This window comes from Eubalaena glacialis, chromosome 10 (assembly GCF_028564815.1).
Source record: "Eubalaena glacialis isolate mEubGla1 chromosome 10, mEubGla1.1.hap2.+ XY, whole genome shotgun sequence".
Lineage (NCBI taxonomy): Eukaryota > Metazoa > Chordata > Mammalia > Artiodactyla > Balaenidae > Eubalaena > Eubalaena glacialis.
In genome coordinates this window covers 113092860-113114383 of record NC_083725.1, presented here as the reverse complement: position 1 = coordinate 113114383, position 21524 = coordinate 113092860, and the positions used below count along the sequence as shown (strand labels likewise).

Below are 21524 nucleotides of genomic sequence, written 5' to 3'. Positions count from 1 at the left end.
GTGAGCAGGCTCATGTGTGAGCCTGAGAAAACCCTCAGACTTGGAGGCCCTCCAGAGTCTCCATGACGACCCTTCATCAGCAGATTAGAGCCAGGGGTTACCAGAGGGTCCTTTTAAAGCATCTGGAAACACGCCTATGTTAGTAAGTCAGAGAAGACCTGCACTTTCTTAAAAAAATCAGTTTATCTCTCAGAGATTCTTTTACCTAATGTTCTTCTGGCTCAGAACGAGATCTGCAACGTTCACGTGTAACATTCACCAATCCGTTAGCTCTGCTGCCCTGTCTCCCCTTCACTGTCTCCCCACCTCGTCCCAGCACTGGGTCCTGCCCCAGAGCGCTGCTCTCCTCCGGGCCCCCCGCACCCTCGCGCCTACAGCCTCTGTCACTGCAGTGGGTCCCCCAATTCCAAAAGGCACTCCCTGCACTGAGGCCGTTTCTGTCCTGTTAAGATCATGCTGTTTCTTCTTTCTAACCTCGGATGATGGGGAGTATTCACGAGGAAGGCTCAGCGAGTTTGTCATCTTCACTAGTCTTATTTGATCCTAACATGGGCATGTCGCACATCACTTCGGAATCTGTCCCCAACCAAACACTGATCAAGGCAACAAAACGAGTGACAGACTGCAGAATTTTCCATTTCTAGATCTAATTGATTAAGCTAAGTCTTAGCTTCTAGAATACAGCTTCAGGGGGCTTAGGGCAGGTCAGTGATGCTGGTGTCGCCAAGATCAATTCCAGAGTACAGCTTGCCGTCCTTTGCGGCCCCCCAGGGCATGGATGTGGAGGTCCACTTCACCGCCCAGTCTCCTGCTTTGTTGACCAAGATGACACCACCTACACCTTTGACCTTTGACTTCATATAACCCAACGACGCGTCAGCGGCCTCTTCTAACGTCTTTCCTGAAAACAATGAGAGGTTGAGAAATAACACAAGTTACTGAAAGGAATCTGATGGGAAAATTATTTACAGTATGAAAAACCAAACCGTGTTAACAAAGATTCTTAGTAAGTGATTTCTATTTCAATGTCTCAGACAAGGACTCTCACCCTACAAGGCCCTCCCTGCACTGGATGAAGCTGCCTTTTCTCCCACACGCAGGCTCAGAGTCTCTCTACCGCCCCCAAGAGGCAGAAGGCAACCAGTATTCCAAATGCTCTTCCTTCCTGACCCTAACAGAAGGGGGGTTAACCTGAAAGCAACGTCTGCAGCAAACAAGAAAGGGTTTCCCAACTTTCTCCGTCTATTTATAAACAGCTCCTATCTCCTCATAGTCAGACGGCACGACCTTCTTCCACGTACCCTGTTCCATGTGGAAGAGAGTGAGTCTGGCCAGATTCACCTTCAGGATGCTCTCTCCGTGCCCTGTTGTTGAAACGGCTCCAATATCATTGTCAGCATAACCTCCAGATCCTGCTCAAGGAAGGGAATTGTTTCTAACTGAACGGCAACCGTCAAGAAATTCAAACACATATTACAAGTCTAACGCTACATAAATATTAAACGCCAAGGTGCACTAGTGAGCGCCGTGCGAATAATACCCTGAGATGGGGATGGAGGGCACGTCGGGGAGGCAGGCCTAGCCTTCCCAGAGCAGCGACACCAGGGCAGCCCCTCCTCTGCCCCCAGCACATCCACCCAGCGCGCAGGGTAAAACATATACACCCCGCCCCTACCCCCACCCCTGGGAATTAAGATAATGTGCTCCCAGGTTAATGCGAAGAACACTTTGATGTGCAATATCTCATAGTGGTGGTGTGTCGCTCTCATGCCGCTCAGATCTAGTAACTGCAAACTTAAATTCTCAGCTTTCTTAGTTTGCTCATTTGAGCCCATGCCTGGGAAAAGGTTTCGTGTACTTGACCCTTTGGGAATAGTCTGCAGATCCTGAAACGGATTAGAGAGAAGACAGAGGCACCGGGGGTGCTGCGGCGACTTCAGCACCCCAACTCCACCTCCCTCCCAAGTCCTCCACGCCCCCTCCCCAAAACACAGCATCTAGGAAACAGGTGCCTGCTGGACACGCCACCTTCTCGACGTGCCCTGGGCAACCCCCTCCAACCCACCGCCACTCCCAGAAATTCTAAAGCTGCCACCAGGAGGAGGAGGAAATGAAGGAAGAAAGAAGTGGGCGTGGGGGTGAGGCGAAGACCAAAGAACGAGGATGAGAGGACGGGGGAGGGCAGGGGCAGGGGCAGTGATCATCCGTCCAGCCCACCTATACACGGCGTGTCCCCGACGCGGCCCACCATCTTGTTGACGATGCCCCCTGTTGAGGTCGCGTAAGCCACATTTCCTCGGCAGTCCACGGCAACGGCACCCACGGTCCCCAAGTTTCTGCCAAAAAACCAACAAAGAGTGGCTGAAGATGAGAGACACTCCCACAGGTGACAGTGTAGCTTAATACACTTCTATGTTAATGGCACATGGGCCACACTTTGATTCCAGCATTCCCCACTCATGGAAACGGCAAAGAAAGCCTGTTTGCTTTACGTTCTACATGTCAGTGAGACTGCTGGACATACCTTTAGCCCTCAGCTCTAAGGGTCCATCCAATCCCAGCACCACCATTTTCTAGCTGGGTGATTGAGTTAAGTTTTATCGTGTCTCATTTTTCCCATCTATAAAATGCGGATACAAATAATTGAGTGCATCTCAAACTTTCGTGTGCGTCAGCATCCCTTGGATCCTCAGCACCCCCATCCAGAGACCCCGAGTTGGCAGGTACAGGATGGGTGTCAACATCGTGTACTTCTGACAACCACCCAGGTGACGCTGCTGCTGCCTGTCTGCACACCCCTTTGCCTGTTTCATGGGGCTTGCTATGAAGACGAAATAAGTTGACTTTTTCTCTAACATTTTATTATAAATTTGCAAGTAAAAAAAGTTGAAGCAATTGTACGCTAACAGCTGTATACCCACCACCCCGATTCTACAATGAACTGTATTTCAGGCACTGTTCTAAATGCTGGAACACAGCAGAAAACTAAATGGACAAAGTACCTTCTCCCACGGAGCTTGCATTTGGGGCACAGGGTGACAGAGCAATAAAGAATGTCAGGCTTTACTGAACAGCAATAAACTATAGCCTACAGCAGCACGTGGGACACGTGATGGTGGAGAGGTGCTGCTTTCTAAGGGCCTCTCTGAAGGAGTGAGGGTAAGCCATGCTGATCGCTGGGGAAGAACATTCCTGAAGCAGGACATGCTTGCCAAGTTCAAGGAACTTCAAGGAGGCCACTGTGGTTGGAGAGAATAAAGCCAGGGAGAGCGTGCAGCAGGGTCAGAGGACGGCCAGCAGGCAGACCACGAGGCTTTGACAAGTGGGGTGACTGTACATCCTGGTTTCCCAGGACCGTCCTGACTTATGCCTGTTGTCCCGGCTTAATTAATAGTGCCCCTTTCACTCTCAAAACTAAGTTCCAGTTTGAATACTGAATCACATGGTCATCCTGCTTACAGGCCATTGGAAGGGCGTTTAGTCTGAGTGAGGTGGGAAGACGCTGGAGAGTTTGAACCGAGAAGTGTCACGAGATGAGTTAAGTTTTAAAAAGAACCATTCTTACCACCATGCCCATCACCGGCACGGCTAACGTGAAACAGACACGGTATCAAGTATGGGCACAGAGGTGCGGGGACCGCGACCCTCACTCACTGCTGCCGGGCATGTGGACTGGCACGGCCACTTTGGGAGGCCACCCACGGGGTCTCCTAAAGCCGACTCAGCCATTTTATCCCCACATTTCTGTCCAACAGAAACGCGGAGGTAAGTTCACCATGAAAGTGTACAGAATGTTCACAGCAGCACTACTTGTAATAACAGCAAACTGCAAATGACACAAACGTCCGCCCAAGTAAATAACCTGTGACACACTATGCTTCAGTGAAGGTGGGCTCCGCTACACACGACAGACGGATCTCAGAAACGTAAGAAGAGGCACCCAAAAAAGCACGTACTACACGATCCCACTCGGATAAAGTTCAAAAACAGGCACCACTAGCCCATGGTGCTGGAAGCCGGGCAGGCGGTTTCCTTGCGGGGAGGGTGGTGACGGAGGGGGGTGCGTCGGGCTGTGTGCTGATTATAGGTGTGTCCACCCTGTGAAAGCTCATCCAGGGCTCCATATATGATCTATGCACCCGGAATGTGTGCTATACTTCTACAAAGAGTCATCTTAGGAGAACTGTTCTGGCTATTGTGTGTGGACCGAGGGAGATGAGAGAGGAAACAGAGACCCCTTAGGAGGCTTGAGAGGCAGTGGTTTGTGTCGGGGTGTTTCCAGAGGAGAGGGTGGGAAGGAGGCTGGATCTGGGACCTTTTGAAAGCAGAGCTGACAGAATTTGCAGGTGGACCGGATGTGAGAGAGAGAAATCTAAGGCAGAAACTGAAAGGATGCAAGAAACATTTATTGAAAGGTAGAAGACTGGGAGAGGTTTTTTGCTTTGTGGTGTGTGTGGAGTGGGGTTGGGTAGGGAAATAGCAAGTTTAGTTTTGGACAAAAGCTTGAGGTACCTGTTAGGTAATCACATGGAGAGGCTAAACTGTAGCTAGATGTAGCCTGGCATTCAAAGGACTAGAAAGAGAAAGTTGGCATTCTATTAGAAGGAAACGGGAACCCTATCTCCTATCACTCACAAAAGCCAACCCAGATAGCTAAGGACCTAAATATAAAACACAAAATTCTTCAAGGAAATCTAGGCAGCTGTATGTCTCAGGGCGGGGATGGCTCCTAAGTTTCTGGTCTTACAAACTACACAAGAAGAGGGAGAGTACTACTGATCACAAAAAAACGTTCAAATGGCAAAAATAGCATAAGCAAAGTAAAAGCAAATAAAAACAACAGATTTGGGAATTTTTTTTTTAACGGAGAAGATAGCCTTAAGATTGATAAGAAGAGGATGAAACAACTAAAGAGAAAAAATGATCACAGGACAAAAATAGGCAAATTCCCAGAAAAGAATGACCCACAAACAAATGCAAAGTATCCAAGCTGGCGGTTGTCAGGGAGCAGCTACGGCAGTGATGCGAGCCCCTCCTGCCACATAAGGAAAGAGCTACCCTGTCACTGCTGGTGGCAGCCCCCCAACACGTACAAGGAAGGGGATGAGGCAAAAATACAAAGGCAAATGGAGGCCCACACACATGTAATATTTAGAAATAATGAAGATGTTCTATCCTCTTACCGTGATAAATGTATCTTGAGAAATACTGTAAAGCTATGGTTTTCATTTGACTGAAAGCTGACAAACTACCAATGACGACAATTTAATTATTAACATGCACATTTGTATCCTCTGTTGATCAACTGGTGATGGCTGGATGAGTGGGGGAAAAAACCCCACACAGACACATATACAATCATAAATTATTATGTATTTATTCCATAAAATTAATTTTCCTTGCCTTCATCTCAAGGGGCATTGATCATGCTCTTATGATCAACATTTCCATGTAACATGCATTCTACTGACAAAGTGACAAATAACACAACTTTTCTTGAGCGATGTAGTTCTTAGGAAGTTTTTAATTAATTTTAACTTGGAGAAGCTTCACTCTGCCGAGGCAGTAGCATTGGAACTATATATAAAACTCTTAAAGCAATACTTAGATTTGGAAATGAATCCTGATTTTTACATTACCACACTCAAATGCTACATGGGGTTACATTTGATAAATTGTTATCACAGAAGATTTTACTAAATATTTTAATTTGATCATTTAAATCACAGTCACTTACTATAGTCATTTTTGTCATCTCTTAAGCAGTGTTTAAATCAATGCAGAGTATCTTAAATTCTTCTTTCAAATTTCATTGCTGGTATATTATAAAGAAAATTGAAAATAGCAGTATGTTGCTCGATTTTGTTCAAATCTCTCTACAAATGATACTTATACTTCGATTTATAATGAACAGAAAAACAGCCTCTAAAGAAACTGGTTTCAGGATCATCTGTACATGAATCTTCTCCTTCAAGTTAGGCAAATATTTTTGTTTCCTTTGTTTCAATTTCCTTGTATTTTCTGCGGATGTCATTTTTCTTGCATATTTCCCATGCACTTTTGGCTTTGTTTCTCTAAATTTAAAAAAAAAACATTTTTAATCCTTTAAAAAATGTAATAGCCAAACTTAGATTTTTTTTTTAAAGCTTCTGTTAAGCTTATCAATGGAGAGGAATAGTTCAGACTAAGTAACTGTAGATAGTGCAAATTCAAAATTAATTTCACTTTCTGTCAAAGTCCGTGGTTTGTTCTTTAAGGAACTTCTGCAAATTTTGCTGAACTCTTCTTATCTAAATTCGATTTCATTACTTCAACAGCATTTAGTTGGAATTCCCGCCACGTCTCTGAGGTCTGTTACAAGGTCAGATGTGAGTCTAATTAAGCCGTTCCACCTTCGGCCACATCTACAGTATCTTGCAGTGGACCCTCTACTGTCTCACAGCATCGTCAGTATTGGTGCAGCTGAGGGCATGTCTCCTAGAAACAAATTCACGGTGAACCGGCCGTGTCACACAGAATACTTCTGGACTCTTGGCCAAAGTTCGTGCTTACATACCTTTTATTTACCTACCATGTTAGCTCCATTATCACAGGCTTCCCTTTTAAATGTTAGTTTTCAACATGTTTTCTGATCATGGTACACTCTAGTTGAACTGCGTTTTTTAAACTTCATGTATGATTTCATGTCTTGCTTTATTACCCATTAAACTAACCTATTTGAATTCTCTCTCCTAGATACTTATTAGGTTTTTTTTTTTTTAATAAATGTATGTATTTATTTATTTATTTTTGGCTGCGTTGGGTCTTCATCGCTGTGCGCGGGCTTTCTCTGGTTGTGGCGAGCGGGGGCTACTCTTCATTGCAGTGTGCGGGCTTCTCATTGTGGTGGCTTCTCTTGTTGCGGAGCATGGGCTCTAGGCACGCGGGCTTCAGTAGTTGTGGCTCGCAGGCTCCGTAGTTGTGGCTCGTGGGATCTAGAGCGCAGGCTCAGTAGTTGTGGCGCACAGGCTTAGTTGCTCCATGGCATGTGGGATCTTCCCGGACCAGGGCTCGAACCCGTGTTCAGTGCATTGGCAGGCGGATTTTTTTTTTTTTTTTTAAACTTTGGGTTTATTTATTTATTTATGGCTGTGTTGGGTCTTCGCTTCTGGGCGAGGGCTTTCTCTAGTTGCGGCAAGTGGGGCCACTCTTCATCGTGGTGCGTGGGCCTTTCATTATCGCGGCCTCTCTTGTTGCGGAGCACAGGCTCCAGACGCGCAGGCTCAGTAATTGTGGCTCACGGGTCTAGCTGCTCCGCGGCATGTGGGATCTTCCCAGACCAGGGCTCGAACCCGTGTCCCCTGCATTGGCAGGCAGGTTCTCAACCACTGCGCCACCAGGGAAACCCGGCAGGCGGATTCTTAACCACTGCACCACCAGGTAAGCCCTATCATTAAGTTTTTTTCCTAATTACGTTTTGGCATTTTATCAAAACTTGAAATAATTTTTATTAACCCTAGAAATTTCCCATTGTTTTCCGTAAACATTGTGTTGATGGGGTCATGAAAAGTACCATTACACTTGTCCAAATATTATTATTCTTTCAAGAACATTACATCTATGTTTTCTATCTTTGTCTTTTCTGGTTATCCACTGTCTATTGTTTATTCAGCCTTTTCCCAGCACTTCTAATAATTGCACGTGTCCTTTTTTGGTGTATGATTACAACAAATTGCTTTATGATTAGCAATTAAACCTTCTTTTAGTAAAGAACATGAAGTTGTTGGGATTTCATCTGAATTGTTCAAGTTGTGGATTTGGTGAGAATACTATTCCTACTAATTTTCATTGTTTTGATAAGTAATTAAATCTTCATTGAACAAAGAATCTGTAATGTTCTCTTTGTGAATTTTATGTGGGTCATCCTGGAAGAAGACTGCTTACTTTTTTTTTTTCTCTAATTTTTATTCATTTATTTACTTTTTGGCTGCACTGGGTCTTTGTTGCTGCTCGTGGGCTTTCTCTAGTTGCGGCGAGCGGGGCTTCTCTTCATTTCGGTGCGCAGGCTTCTCACTGTGGTGGCTTCTCTCGGTCTGGAGCACAGGCTCTAGGCGCATGGGCTTTGGTAGTTGTGGCGTGCGGGCTCAGTAGGTGTGGCTCGCGGGCTCTAGAGCGCAGGCTCAGTAGTTGTGGCGCATGGGCTTAGTTGCTCTGCAGCATGTGGGATCTACCCGGACCAGGGATTGAACCTGTGTCCCCTGCATTGGCAGGCGGATTCTTAACCACGGAGCCACCAGGGAAGTCTACGAGTGCTTACTTTTAAAGCAGACTGTTTCTTTGAAGGTTTTTTACTTCTTTTTTTCCTTTTAGCTTTTTTTTCTTTTGTGAATTCCACTTTAGTATTCTTTTTCTATCAAAATCTTGACTTGTACACATTTTCAGTAATCTAGGAATTAGAAAGTGAAATGTAACTATACTGAGAGTGTACAAAATTAGAATATATTTTCATCAAAATTAAGGGTAAATCCCCCTAAAAAGAATAAAAGTAATTTGTAGATATAATTTCAAAAGTTAGTTTTTCCCTAAAATTTACAAAATTATTAATATTAAAGTCTAAACATCAACTATAATTAATGAATGTAACATTTTAAATAAAAATTACTTAAAAGTTAAAAATTTCAACATTTAAAAAAATTTAACTCAATCTTAAGTATTTTTATAAGAATAAAACCATTCATAAGTCTAATATTCAGTGTCCATTTAGTTGCCAACATAAAGAATTGGTTCCTCATGCAGGTTCTGTCTAGACCTGTGATGTTCAATACAGCAGCCACTGTCTGCACGTGGCTACCGAGCACTGGAAATGCAGGCAGTCTACAGTGAGACATGCTGTCAGTGTAAAATACACGGCAGATTCGGAAGATCTAGCATGAAAGGATGTAAAATATCTCATAAATAAATTCTTACATTGATTACATGTTGAAATGATAATATTTGGCAAATATTGGGTTAAATATATTATTAATTTCACTCGTTTCTTTTTACTTTTTTTTAATGTGGCTACTAGAAAATGTTAAATTACATATATGGCTCTCATATTTCTATTGGACAGTGCTGGTCTAGACCTACATATCTACAAATTTAAGAGTAACAGGAATCAGCCCTCACGTGCAAGTCTTGCAGATATCGTACTAATTCATGAATAACTCCAGAACCACAAACTGAAACATGCAGAAAGAAAAGGGACACTGCGCACTACTGTGAAACAACACTTCGTTATGCAAGAATATGTTTGACAAATTATTGTCTTTTTCTCTTACCTAAGTCCTTCTGCTGTTCAAGTCTTCCCCACACTCCAAAACAGGGTCATTTCTGATGTCAGCAGTGGCGTATTCCACAAACCTTTTGACTCAGGTGGTCTTTACTTCCAAGACATAGAGCAAGAGATGCAGAGAAGCACTTCCCTGGGGGCTGAATGATATTAGTCACAAGAGCGGATGATGAGGGCTATGGGTAATGCTGTGTCACTGCTGAGTGACAGAGATGCCCCATGGATCTGCAATAAACCAACTGTTTTGTGTAACTGTGATATGAGGGTCCTCTAAAGTGCAGGACCCAGGGCAGGAGCCCCTCTTGCTTATATCGAAGAGCAGTACTGGCTGGTGGAGATGTGTGTTGTTGCAGAATTTTGGAAAGCAATGTGGCAACATCTATTAAAATGTACATGAACCACTGATAAAGCAAATCCATTCCTGTGACTTTAGCCTATAGACACAATAGCACACTCAGTAAAGATTATCAACAGCTACCAACATATGGCCAATCTTGTAAAACAGATTCCTAACCTGGGGACACACTAGAATTACCTGGGGAACTTTTTTTCTAATGGACTTGCCTGGCCTCTCCACCTCAGCTCTACTCAATTAGATTTTTTTTTTTGGCCACGCCATGCGTCATGCGGGATCTTAGTTCCTCAACCAGGGATCGATCCCATGCCCCCTGCAGTGGAAGCCCGGAGCCTTAACTGCTGGACCACGAGGGAAGTCCCTAAATTAGATTCTTTAGGGAAGGGGCTCAGACATGTAGATTTTGAAAAAGCTCCCTAAGTGATACTAAAGTATACCTCTGGTTAAACATTACAAATCTAAAAGGGTATGTGGAGTTAATAGATTATATTCCATTATAAACCTCCAGGCCACATTCGAATATTATTTTTCAAATTTTGCTTTAAATTAAGGTCCTGTTATTTGGTATTTTTGAATTGGTAACACAGAAAACCATAATTCAGAACACACGATTAATTCACTTATTAGGGCTGTACTGATTTCTCTGCCCTGTGAAAGGGTGCCTAAGTAAGTTCATAGGGTGGCCTATACCACAGAGAACCTGTGCAGTGTACTGAAGGTAACAAACTGATCAAGAAGTATGCAGGTAATTAATACCTTAACACACGACATTCATCTATTAAATCATGTTGGAGAAGGAACTCTTAGCTGAATTTGAGTTACTATTCATAAGGGTAATAAATGAGGTTAAATTTCAGAATCAAAACAGCAGTTTTTCCATTACTTAGTGTGAACTATTTTGTACAAAAACTGAAACTACCAAGTGATATTTGACTTATTTAAGAAACGTGGATAACCAGACATGAGTCAAACTTTCACATTTGAATAACTCGCAAATATGTGAGCCACAGATGATACTTACTTTTGATAGTCTGATTTCTGAGCACCTTTCTCATGCTTTTCGTTTTCTAGACGTTTTTTGTTTCTTTCTGTTACCAGCTGTTCTCCAGGAATTGTTGGAATCCCACTGGCTGCTGCAAATTTTGCTGCACCTTGGTCAGTCAGAAAGCAATGAGGTGTCTTGAGCCAGAGAGAAATGGGAAAATAGTTAGTTTTGTGAAAAAGTTAAAATCTTTTCAACTGTTCCTACTGTGTGGAAATAATTATTCTCTCTGGGTACAAAGCCTCAAAAATGCAAATTCCACTGGCTTGCTTTTCTGAATGTTGAAAAAAGCCTAGCTCTCCGAGTTTTTGTATTTTCAGAAAAACCCAGATGATGGAATATTACTAGGAATTCAACTTACGTATGATCTTAAATTTAGAGAATTTAATCCATTTTTATTTCATACATGCTATTTATTTATCTACGTATGTATGTATGTAGGTATATATTTATTTGCTGCACCGCACAGCTTGCAGGATCTTAGTTTCCCGACCAGGGATCAAACCTGGGCCCCCTGCAGTGGAAGCGTGGAGTCCTAACCACTGGATCACCAGGGAATTCCCCCATACATGCTATTTAAACAGTTGGTCTGTTCAGTGTGTATGTGTTGTGTTACATGTGTTGAGAGCAGGCTGAAGAAAATACAGGAAGATAACATGAAAACATGAAGATAATGTGCAATGTAATCACTGGTTAAGTGATCATGAGTCAAATTACATCATCAACAGAGTCAGAATCTTGGTTTCCTTGAGAAACTTAAATAACATCGTTTTTGTTCTTTCATACAATTGCAGGAGAACAGTGATCTCAAGTATTTCCCTACAAGCCAGAACCCTTTTAGTCACTGAAGTGCGGCAGTGACAATTCCATAGGAAAAGGGTGCTTTAGTCCCTCATACCTTTTCCATAACAAGCCGCGCAATTTTAATGGGATTTGCGACACAGCGGACTGCAGACACCGCTCCTGCAGACAGGTCTTTCCCATTCATGATACTTGCATCCATTTCAACTTCACCATTTTCGTTCAAGACAGATCCACAACCTAAAATCAAAAAGAAGGCGAAAAGCAAGAATTAAGAATTTAGAAATGGCTTCAGAGTTTCCCCTAAGCTGCCTACTTTAATTCATCCTCTACTCCATTGTCAAAGGAATGTTTTTAAGAACACAAATCTGACTTGATACCCCATGACCTACAAAATAAACGGTATGAAGCCCTTCCTGATCTGGCCTCTGACTTACTTTTCCAGCTTCATCTCTTCTCCTTGGCCACATTTTACTGAAATATTAGGTTTCCCTGAACGTACCATTAGCTCTCATTACTCTGTTCTCTTTACCACTAGCAACTTTTCTCCAACTTTCTCTGCCTAGATAATACCTGTAAGCCTAGCTATTCTTAAACTCTATGTGACTCAGTTTCCTCAGAGGGATAAGAACAAAGGGATAAGAACAAAGCTCAAGAATATTTAAAGGAGTATAAAAATATCCAGCAACTAACAAGTGTTTGGTATCTAATAAGAAATTACCAGGCTCACAAAGAAACAGGAAAATATGACCCATAATGAGGAGGAACAACAACAACAAAATCAATTAATAGCAACAGACTCAGAAATGACATGGATGATAGAATTATTAGACAAAAATGTTAAAACGGCTGTCATATGTACCAGAACATGGAAGAAAATATGAAAAGGACCCAGAGAGAACTTCTAGAGACAAAAAAAGAAGTCTGAAATGAAAAATACACTGGATAGGATTAACACCAAATTAGACACTGCACAAAAGATGAATGAACTTGAAGACACAGCAAACAAAACGACTGAAAAAAAATTGAACAGAGTTTATCACTGAGCTCAGGGACAGTTTCAAGTAGCCCAGTATATGTGTAATTGGAGTCCCCAAAAGGAGAGGTGAGATAGAGGGACAAAAAAAATATTTAAGGAAATGATGAATTTTCAAATTTGGTGAATACTATAAATTCACAGATCCGAAAAGCACAACAAACTCCAAGGAAAAGAAACATGAACTAAACTACACTCAGGCTCATCATGATCAAACAGCTTAGTGCTAATGAGAAAGAGAAAATCTTAAAAGCAGCCAGAGAAAGACACATTAGGTACAGAGGAAAAAAGAAAAATGATAGCATATTTCTTGTCAGAAACAATACAAACCAGAAGACAGAGGAGCAAGATCTTTGAAGCCCTCAAAGAAAAAAAAAACTGTCAAGTTGGAATTCTACACCCAGTGAAAGCATCTTTCAAAAACCCAAAACAAAGATGTTTATAGACATAACAAAAGTTAAAAAAAAGTCATCAATAGCAGATGTGCAATATAAGAAATGTTAAAGCAAGTCTTTCAGGCAGAAGGAAAATGATAGCATGGCTAATATGTGGATAAACAGAAATACCTTTTCCCTTTATTTTTACAATATCTTTAAAATATAACTGTTTAAAGGAAAAATAATAACAATGCATTAGGCAACTTACTTATACACATAAGTATAATATATGACAACAGTAACACAAAGGCTAGGAAAGGGGAAACAGGTGTATGCTGTATAAGGTTCTTATATTATGCATGAAGTGTGATATTACTTAAGGTAGACTGTGACAAGTGAGAGATATATACCATAAACCCTAAAACAACCTTTAAAAAAAGAAGTCGAGCTACTAGGCCAACAAAGGAGATAACATGGAATTATGAACATTCAATTATTCCAAAAGAAGGCAGAAAAAAGCAGAAAAAGAGGAAACAGGGAAAATGAATAGATTGGACAAATAGAAAACAAACAGCAAGATGACAAATTTATGCCTAACCATATCAATGATCACATTAAATGTAAATGGTCTAAACACCCCAATAAAAAGCAGAGATTGTCGGGACTTCCCTGGTGGTCCAGTGGTAAAGAATCCGCCTTACAATGCAGGGGACGCGGTTCGATCCCTGGTCAGGGAACTAAGATCCCACATGCCGCAGGGCAATAAAGCCCACGTGCCACGACTACTGAGCTCGCACGCGCCTCAACTAGAGCCCATGTGCCACCAGCTACAGAGCCCACAAGCTCTGGAACCCACACCACAACTAGAGAAGAGAAAACCCACACGCCACAACTAGAGAGAAGCCTGCGCACCACAACGACGAGCCTGCGCGCTGCAACGAAAGATCCTGCATGCCTCAACTAAGACCCGACACAGCCAAAAATAAATAACAAAATAAATAAATAAAAAATAAATAAATCTTAAAAAGAAGCAGAGATTGTCAAATTGTACAAAAAGATACGACACAATTACATGCTGCCAATAAAAAAAAACCACTTTAAATATAAAAATGCAAATAGGTTAAAAGTAAAAATGGACAAATTATACCATGCCAAAATGAATCAAATGAAAACTGGAGGCAAAGTATACTTCACAATAAGGAACATTAAATAATAATAAGGACATTAAGCAATGATATAGGGGTCAGTTCACCAAGAAGACAACAATCTATATGCTAAACAACAGTTCTGAAATACATGAAGCAAACACTGACAGAACTCAAAGGAGAGATAGATGAAAATCCACAGTTACAATTAAAGACTTCAATACTCCTCTCTCATTAATCAGTAGAAATGGACAATCAAGATAGAGAAGGTATGAACATTACCAATGAACTTGACCTTATTGAGATTTATAGATCTTTCTATCCAACAACAGCAGAGTACATATTCTTTTTAAGTGCAAATGGGCAAGGTAGAACACATTCTGAGCCAAAAACCAAACCTTACGAAGTTTAAAAGAATGCAAATCTTTTCATTGCATTTCACACACACAAAGTGTGTCCTCTGATCATAACAGAATTAAACTAAAAATCAGTAACAGAGAGATATTTAGAAAATCCACAAATATTTGGAAATTAAGCATCACACTTCTAAATAACCCATGATTCAGTGAGGAAGTCACATGGAAAATCAGAACACATTTTGAACAGAATGAAAATGAAGACAACCTGTAAAAACATGTAAAAATCAAAGCAGTGCTAGAGTAAAATTTTAAACATTAAATGCTTGTATTAGAAAAGAATAGTCTCAAATTAATGATCTAACAGGAAAAGAACAGTAAATTATTCCCAAAGCAAGCTGAATGAATAAAGGAAACAATAAAGATAAATCAATGAAATTCAGAACAGAGAAAGAGCAAAAGAAAAAACAGAAAATGGGACTTCCCTGGCAGCACAGTGGTTAAGAATCCGCCTGCCAATGCAGGGGACATGGGTTCGATCCCTGGTCCGGGGAGATCCCACATACCGTGGAGCAACTAAGCCCGTGTACCACAACTACTGAGCCTGTGCTCTAGAGCCCGTGTGCTGCAACTACTGAAGCCCAAGTGCCTAGAGCCCACGCTCTGCAACAAGAGAAGCCACCGCAATGAAAAGCCTGTGTACCGCAATGAAGAGTAGCCCGTTTGCTGCAACTAGAGAAAGCCCACGCAGCAACAAAGACCCAACGCAGCCGCAAACAAACAAATAAATAAATAAGAAAAGAAAAAAACAGACAAATTCACCAAATCCACCCCCCGAAACTAAAACTAGTTCTTTGAAAAGAACAATAAACTTGATAAACTCTAGACTGACAAAGAAAAAAAAGACACAAATTGCAAACATCAGGAATGAAAGAGGGGACCTCTCTACAGACCATACAGACATCAAAAGCATAACACGGAAATGTTGCAAATTCAGCAACTTAAACCAAATAGAAACATTTCTTGAAGGACAACTGACAAAACTCACTCAAAGAAGAAATAGATAATCTGAATAGTGCCATGCCTATTAAAGAATTTGATTTCTTAAAAACTTTCCATCAAAACAAACAAAAAACCAATCTACCAAATATTTACAAAGAAATAAGAGCAACCTTATACAAACTTCGAGAAAAACAGAAGAGGAGGGAACACTTCCCAATTCATCATATGAAGCCAGCATCACCTTCATTTCAAAACCAGACAGATGTTATAAGAAAATAAAACTATAGACCAGTATCTCTCATGAACATTGATGCAAAATCCTCAAGAAAACACCATTGAATCAAACCCAGCACTTACATATGTAAAAAATAACATGTCACAACAAAGTGGTGTTAATCCCAGAGAAGAAAACCTGGTTCAAAATTCAAAAATCAATCAATCAATATTCACCATATCAACAGACAAAAGAAAAACCACATGGTCATCTCAATAGATGCAGCAAAAGGATTTGATAAAATTCAACATCCACAGATGATTAAAAATCTCAAAAAACTAAGAATAAGGGAACTTCTCAACCTGGTAAAGGGCACCTATAAAACCCTACCACCAACATCATACTTAACGGTGAAAGACAGTGCCTTCCCCCTAAGACTGGGAAAAATACAAGAATTTTTGTTCTAACCACTCCTATTCAACATAATATTGGATGGCCCAGCCAATGCTAGAAAAGAAAGAAAAGGCATAAAGTTTGGAAAAGAAGAAATAAAATGGTCTCTATTTGCAGCTGACATTACTAGAAGTTACAGTAAGCAAGACAGTGTGGTGTTGGTGAAAGAATTTGACAAATAGATCAATGGAACAGAATAAAAAGTCCAAAACAGATCCACATAAATATATAAACTGATCTTTGACAGAGGAGGTGTGATACTTTGATTTATCATAAATACATATTTTGGTCTTCGTCCAGGTACCTGGTTCACAGCTGCCAAACCCCTTGGAATTTCCTAAGGGATTAGAACAATGGGAGCATCTTTTGTTATGATATTTGGTCTTTTGCCCTCAGTTCCTGAAACCACTTCAGATCCATACAGGTGAACTGGGTGTCCTGTTATTCATAACAAGCCGTTTTCAACCAAAACCAAATTTATGTTAATGAGGTAACTTTTGAAAACCCCCTAAAGGTGGGGGACTGGTTGCCAGCGGAACCAACCAGGATTAAAGGGCTGGAACTTTTAGTCCCACCTCCTGATTTCTGGGGAGGGGAGGACTGGAGATTTAATCAATCACCAACTGCCAAGGATTTAATCGATAATGCCTATGTAATGAAGCCAAATTTTGTGTAAGTGTTAAAGGGCACAGAACAGAGGCAAGGGGACAGAACAATTACTAAATATCTGATGACTAATTGGTTAAGATTTCCTGAAATTCTTTTCTCTGACAGATGTCAGGTAGGTGGTGTAATTCCCTAGAAGTGTTTTAATCCCTAGATCTTAGGTTTTCTACTTCAAAATAAAGAGGAAATGAGTGTCTTCCAGCAAGTTACTTAAACTTTTTGTGCCTTAGTTTTCTCATCTGAGAAATGAGCGTAATAATAATTACACCTAACTCATAGGACTATGGTGCAGATTAAATGAGTTAATCATGCAAGTTTCTTAGACCACTGTTTGGTACATAGTAGACACTCATGGTAGTTATGATGATTATTACTCTAAAAAAGGACTGATTTGAGTGAAAGAAGCCAAACACAAAAGAATACACTCTTTGTGACTGCATTTATATGAAATTCTAGAGAATGCAAATTTATGACAAAAGCAGATCAGTGGATGCCTGGTGCTGGGGCTGGGAGGGGGGATTAACTGCAAAGTGGCAGGAAGGAACGTTTGGGGGTGATGGAAATTTTAACATCTTGGTTGTAGTGTGGTTACACAGGTATGTACATTTTTCAAAACTGAAAATGGGTACAGTTTATGGTATGCAGTAAAGAAAGGGCAGGTGTGGGACTGGGGATCAGAGTAGCGAGCTGCCTTTGAGAAGGCAAAAGCACTAGTGAAACAGATTAAAGCTCTGGGCGTCTCCCAAGCAGGGCTACCATTTGAGTTAGATGTGTCTGTGACTCTGGTAGGTGTAGGGCAGGCACTGTGGCAGAGAAAACAGAAGGGGAGAGTGCTCCTGGGATTTTGGTCTCAGCTCTGGAAGGGGGCAGAAACCCCACACACTTCCCCTAGAGCAACAGCTCCTAGCAGTGGTGTACACAGAGCTCCAGGTGGAGCCTCTCGGGAGGGGTGAACTGCAGCAGCCAGCGGGCTGAACCCAGAGCCCTTTGGCTGGTTATTACTCCTGGTCCCTGGCCCTTAACCCCTTGCACTGACAGCTGGGCTGTTCTAAAGAGATTAACCCTATGGCTCTGACAACAGGAAGTTGAAGGGTGGATGATTAATGAGTGGGCCTTTGTGGGGTCAGGATGTGTGGAGGCGACATTTGGGTTTGCCTGCAAGAGCCTGAGGCAATCCTCACTGTCTTCCATGTCCTGGCTCATAAGGCACTGACACCCCCTGGCAATCAGGAAGCGGATGCCCTAGCTTGGGTTCAATCCCTAGCAACTGACCCTTCAGTAGATACAGCAGATTGGATGCATGGAAAGAGTGGCCACCACAGAGCTTGGGTGGGATGGCATATTGCCAAAGATGTCGGGTTGCCCTTGAAATACACTGACTTGGTTAATGCAATAACAGCATGTCCTGTGTGTTCTAAACAATGCCCATGGCAACTGCCAAAGGAGTCTGAGGCCACCCACCAGAGTTCCTAACTGGTAAGGGATTGGCAAACTGATTATACTGGCCTCCTCCCTCTGAGAGAGGGTTCTGACATTCCCTGGTTTGTGTGGACTCCACATCCGGCTTAACCCAAGCTTTCCCCTGTCCCCATGCAAACCAGGCCGCCACTGTTAGAGGATTAGAGAAGCTAAGTACCATGTAGGGGTACCCTCATCAAATAGATAGTGACTGGGGTCACATTTCAAAGATTGTGGATTGTGACATGCAAGACTGGGCAAAAGAACATGGCACTGAATGGAGGTTCTATCTCCTCTATAACCCACAAGCAGCAGGGCTGAGAGAAAGGAAAAATGGAATATTAAAGCAGTACCTTAAATTACTCACAGATAAAGCCACCGTGGCTGGGTGTACTAAAGTACTGTCCAAGGCTTTCATACATCTGAATGATCAACGAGTAGGGCTGTTGCCCCGTATCCCAGACTGGGGACCCCTACGGAAGCACCCATACCAAAAAGGTATGTCAGGAAACAGCCGTTGCCCTGACTTCCACCATGGATCAACGTGCTATGGTGCTGAGAACACCAAACTGCATCACACCTGGGAAAGGAGATTATCTACTGGAATTTGCAGTGGGACACGCTACCAGGATGGGTGAGGGGGAACTACTCAATCTCCACTGGGATCCTGTTGTCCTGCCGCAAGCTGGGCCTGTTGAAATGCATTATACCTGGAATGGAATGGGCACCACTGGAAAAGAGGAGAAGGTGAGGGTTCTGGTCTCGTGTATCCTGCCACCAGTCCATCTCCTCAAGCCCGACAGCACTGCCTCCCCTGGCTAACATGTATGGTATATAAAACCAGGTCAAATTCCTAAGGCTGCTGACCTCCCTCTCCTCAAGGCCAGGTGGGCATGTTCTGTTTCCCACTGGAATGATCTTTTGGCTGCTGTCTTTGAGCCCTCCATTGGCCTGGAGCACATGACACCACACATAGAGCCTCCTACTAAATGCACTCACCAAGCCTTGAATGACAGACAACAAAGCCTGTTCTTCCTGCACACTGAAATGTCTCGAATGAGACAAGCTCTCCTCCAAAACAGAAAGGGCTTGGCCATTATTACTGCTTTGCAAAGAGGCACCTAGGCCATTAACCAAACAGGATGTTGTGTGCTCATACCCAATGGCTCTGTTAATGTGTTGCCTTTATTAAATCACAGGACACAAGTGAACGCTCTGAGTGAGCTGGCTCCCAGCCTAGGGGACTTAGTAACAATGGTCTGAATCACGAGGCTCTCAGTGGAGAAAGGTATCCGTGATCTGGGGAATTATTGTCTTAACCCGTGTTTTCTTCTGTATGTGCCTGATGCTGTGGCATCTGCCTCCAATGCAGCCAGACAGCCGCCAAATGAGCAACCCATTATTGACCGCTCAGGGCACACTGTGGAAGAGGAAGTGTGTGAGACTGTAAGAGCCGGTTGCGAGGGGTGGAGTGCTGGGGCAATCGGAGTCACCTCACCCCTTCCTCTTTCCTTGGAGTGTGCCCTCCGCTTGTCTTCTTGCACCAGAAGCTGCCCAGGACACAGCCTTGAGATGTGGTGTTGAGACCATCTGGATGGTATATGTGACTGAGCCCTGATAAGGCCACTATGTAAACTTTTAAGATTCTGGTGGGCATGGACAGAGGTCTACTTATCCTGCAAGGCGAGCCTCTTGTGTAAGTTCCCATGCTTATTAAACCTGCCACCTACCAATCTGGAGAGGTCTGCCTTTTCCTGTGGTCTCTCCCTGCCCTCCCTGTATAGGGGACCGATTCAAATTACACCCTGAAGCTCCCAAGGTTGCCACCCAACAGTAGTCTACCCTCTTCCCCCACAAAAAGATGTAATAAAAAAAGCCTCTTGGTATGTGAATTCTAGAAAGCAGATTAAAGAAAAAAGGGGGAATAATGAATTTTAAAATTCTTTAGAGCAACTTGGTCAACAGGTAAAGAGAGAAAAACTAAATCTTTTCAGCATATTAGATTTCACCATAAAGCTGAAGAGATTCATTGACACTTTAGAGAGGTTCTATTTATCTTGGGGTAGAAGCTTAACCCGGTTTGGCATCAGTTACCAGTTGCAGTGCAAATTTACCTGCGTTGAACTCGGGATCATCTTCCAGCACGGTCACGGCTCCTTCCACAGCGTCAACTGCGCTCCCTCCCTCCTTGAGGATGTTGTAACCCACGGTGGCGGCTTTGACGATGCCCTGGCGCACCCGCTCCTTGCGGTCCTTGGAGATATTGCTGGCTCCGCCACCGTGGACCACGACGACGGCGGGGTTCATGGCGACGGATTCTAGGGATCAGGAAGACGAAAGCGGGTCCAAGAAAACCGCACGGGGCTTAAGTCTCCCGTTGGGGACAAGGTCCAGTTTCTACGCAGGGAGGGGAAAACCCTCAGAGTTTACAGCCTCAGGCAAATTCCTGAGTCCCAGGGAGTACTGAGGACAGAAGCGGCTGGGTTTGAACTTTGCAAGAAAAGCCCAGAGCGCCCGCCCACGGCCCGGGGCACCTGCCGGCTTCGCGGGGGCGGTGGGATGCTCTGCGCCCCAGAGCCCGCGCCCCCTCCTCGCCCACTGACTTCGGGCTTCCGTTTCCCCGGGGAACCCCGGTTTCTGTCCCGTGCTGGGCCCCCGGCCGGGATGGCACCTGGGGTCGCAGCTCCAGCCTTCCTCTCCGGCCCCACGTCGGGCCTCGGTTTCCCTGGGACTTGTCCCCGGCTCCCACCCCCGCCGCGGGGCCAGGGGCGGCCTGAGGGCTGGATCTCGCCAGTGCCCTCCCGCCTCCAGCCCCCGGCACCGGGGAGTGTGCCTTTCGGGGTCTCGGGTGGCGACTTCCGCAGGGCCGTCGACTTACCGAGGATGCCGCAGGAGGCGGACGCCGGGGCTTCGGGCTTGGCCGAGCCGCCCGGTCGGCCTCGGAACCTGCACAGCCCAGTCTCTCCAGTCGAACCTGCTCTGGAAACCGCTGTGCCTGCAACTTCTCTGCCGGCAACGGCTCCGCGCCTGCGCACGAGGGCGGGGCAGCGCGCCGCGGAGAATTACCGTAAAGCCTCAACGCGCCGCCGCGGCGCAACCTCTCTGCCGGCCTCGCCACGGCGGATCCGACTCTCGCTGCCCGGCTCCTAGGACAGGGGCTATGCTGGCCCTCTGTGCACGCGAGCTTCCTAGTGGGCTGCGGGGAACTCCTCCTCCTCCTCATGAGGCGGAGCGGTGGTGTTGATGGCGAGATGCAAGAAGTGATGTGCCGCGGTTTTGTAATTGAAAACTGAAAAGCACCGCTGCACG

General features: G+C 43.7%; 1 protein-coding gene across 1 annotated transcript; it reads right to left on the bottom strand.

Moving 5' to 3' along the window:
• Window positions 1–627: 627 nt before the first annotated feature.
• ASRGL1 (asparaginase and isoaspartyl peptidase 1) lies at window positions 628–21236 on the bottom strand. The gene is made up of 7 exons (XM_061201863.1): window positions 21094–21236; window positions 20330–20533; window positions 11606–11748; window positions 10687–10844; window positions 2218–2336; window positions 1302–1412; window positions 628–901 (listed from the first exon to the last, which is right to left on the bottom strand). The coding sequence occupies exons 2-7, from the start codon at window positions 20520–20522 to the stop codon at window positions 696–698; spliced, it is 930 nt and encodes a 309-aa protein (XP_061057846.1). The 5' UTR covers window positions 20523–20533; window positions 21094–21236; the 3' UTR covers window positions 628–695.
• Between the last annotated feature and the right edge of the window lie 288 nt (window positions 21237–21524).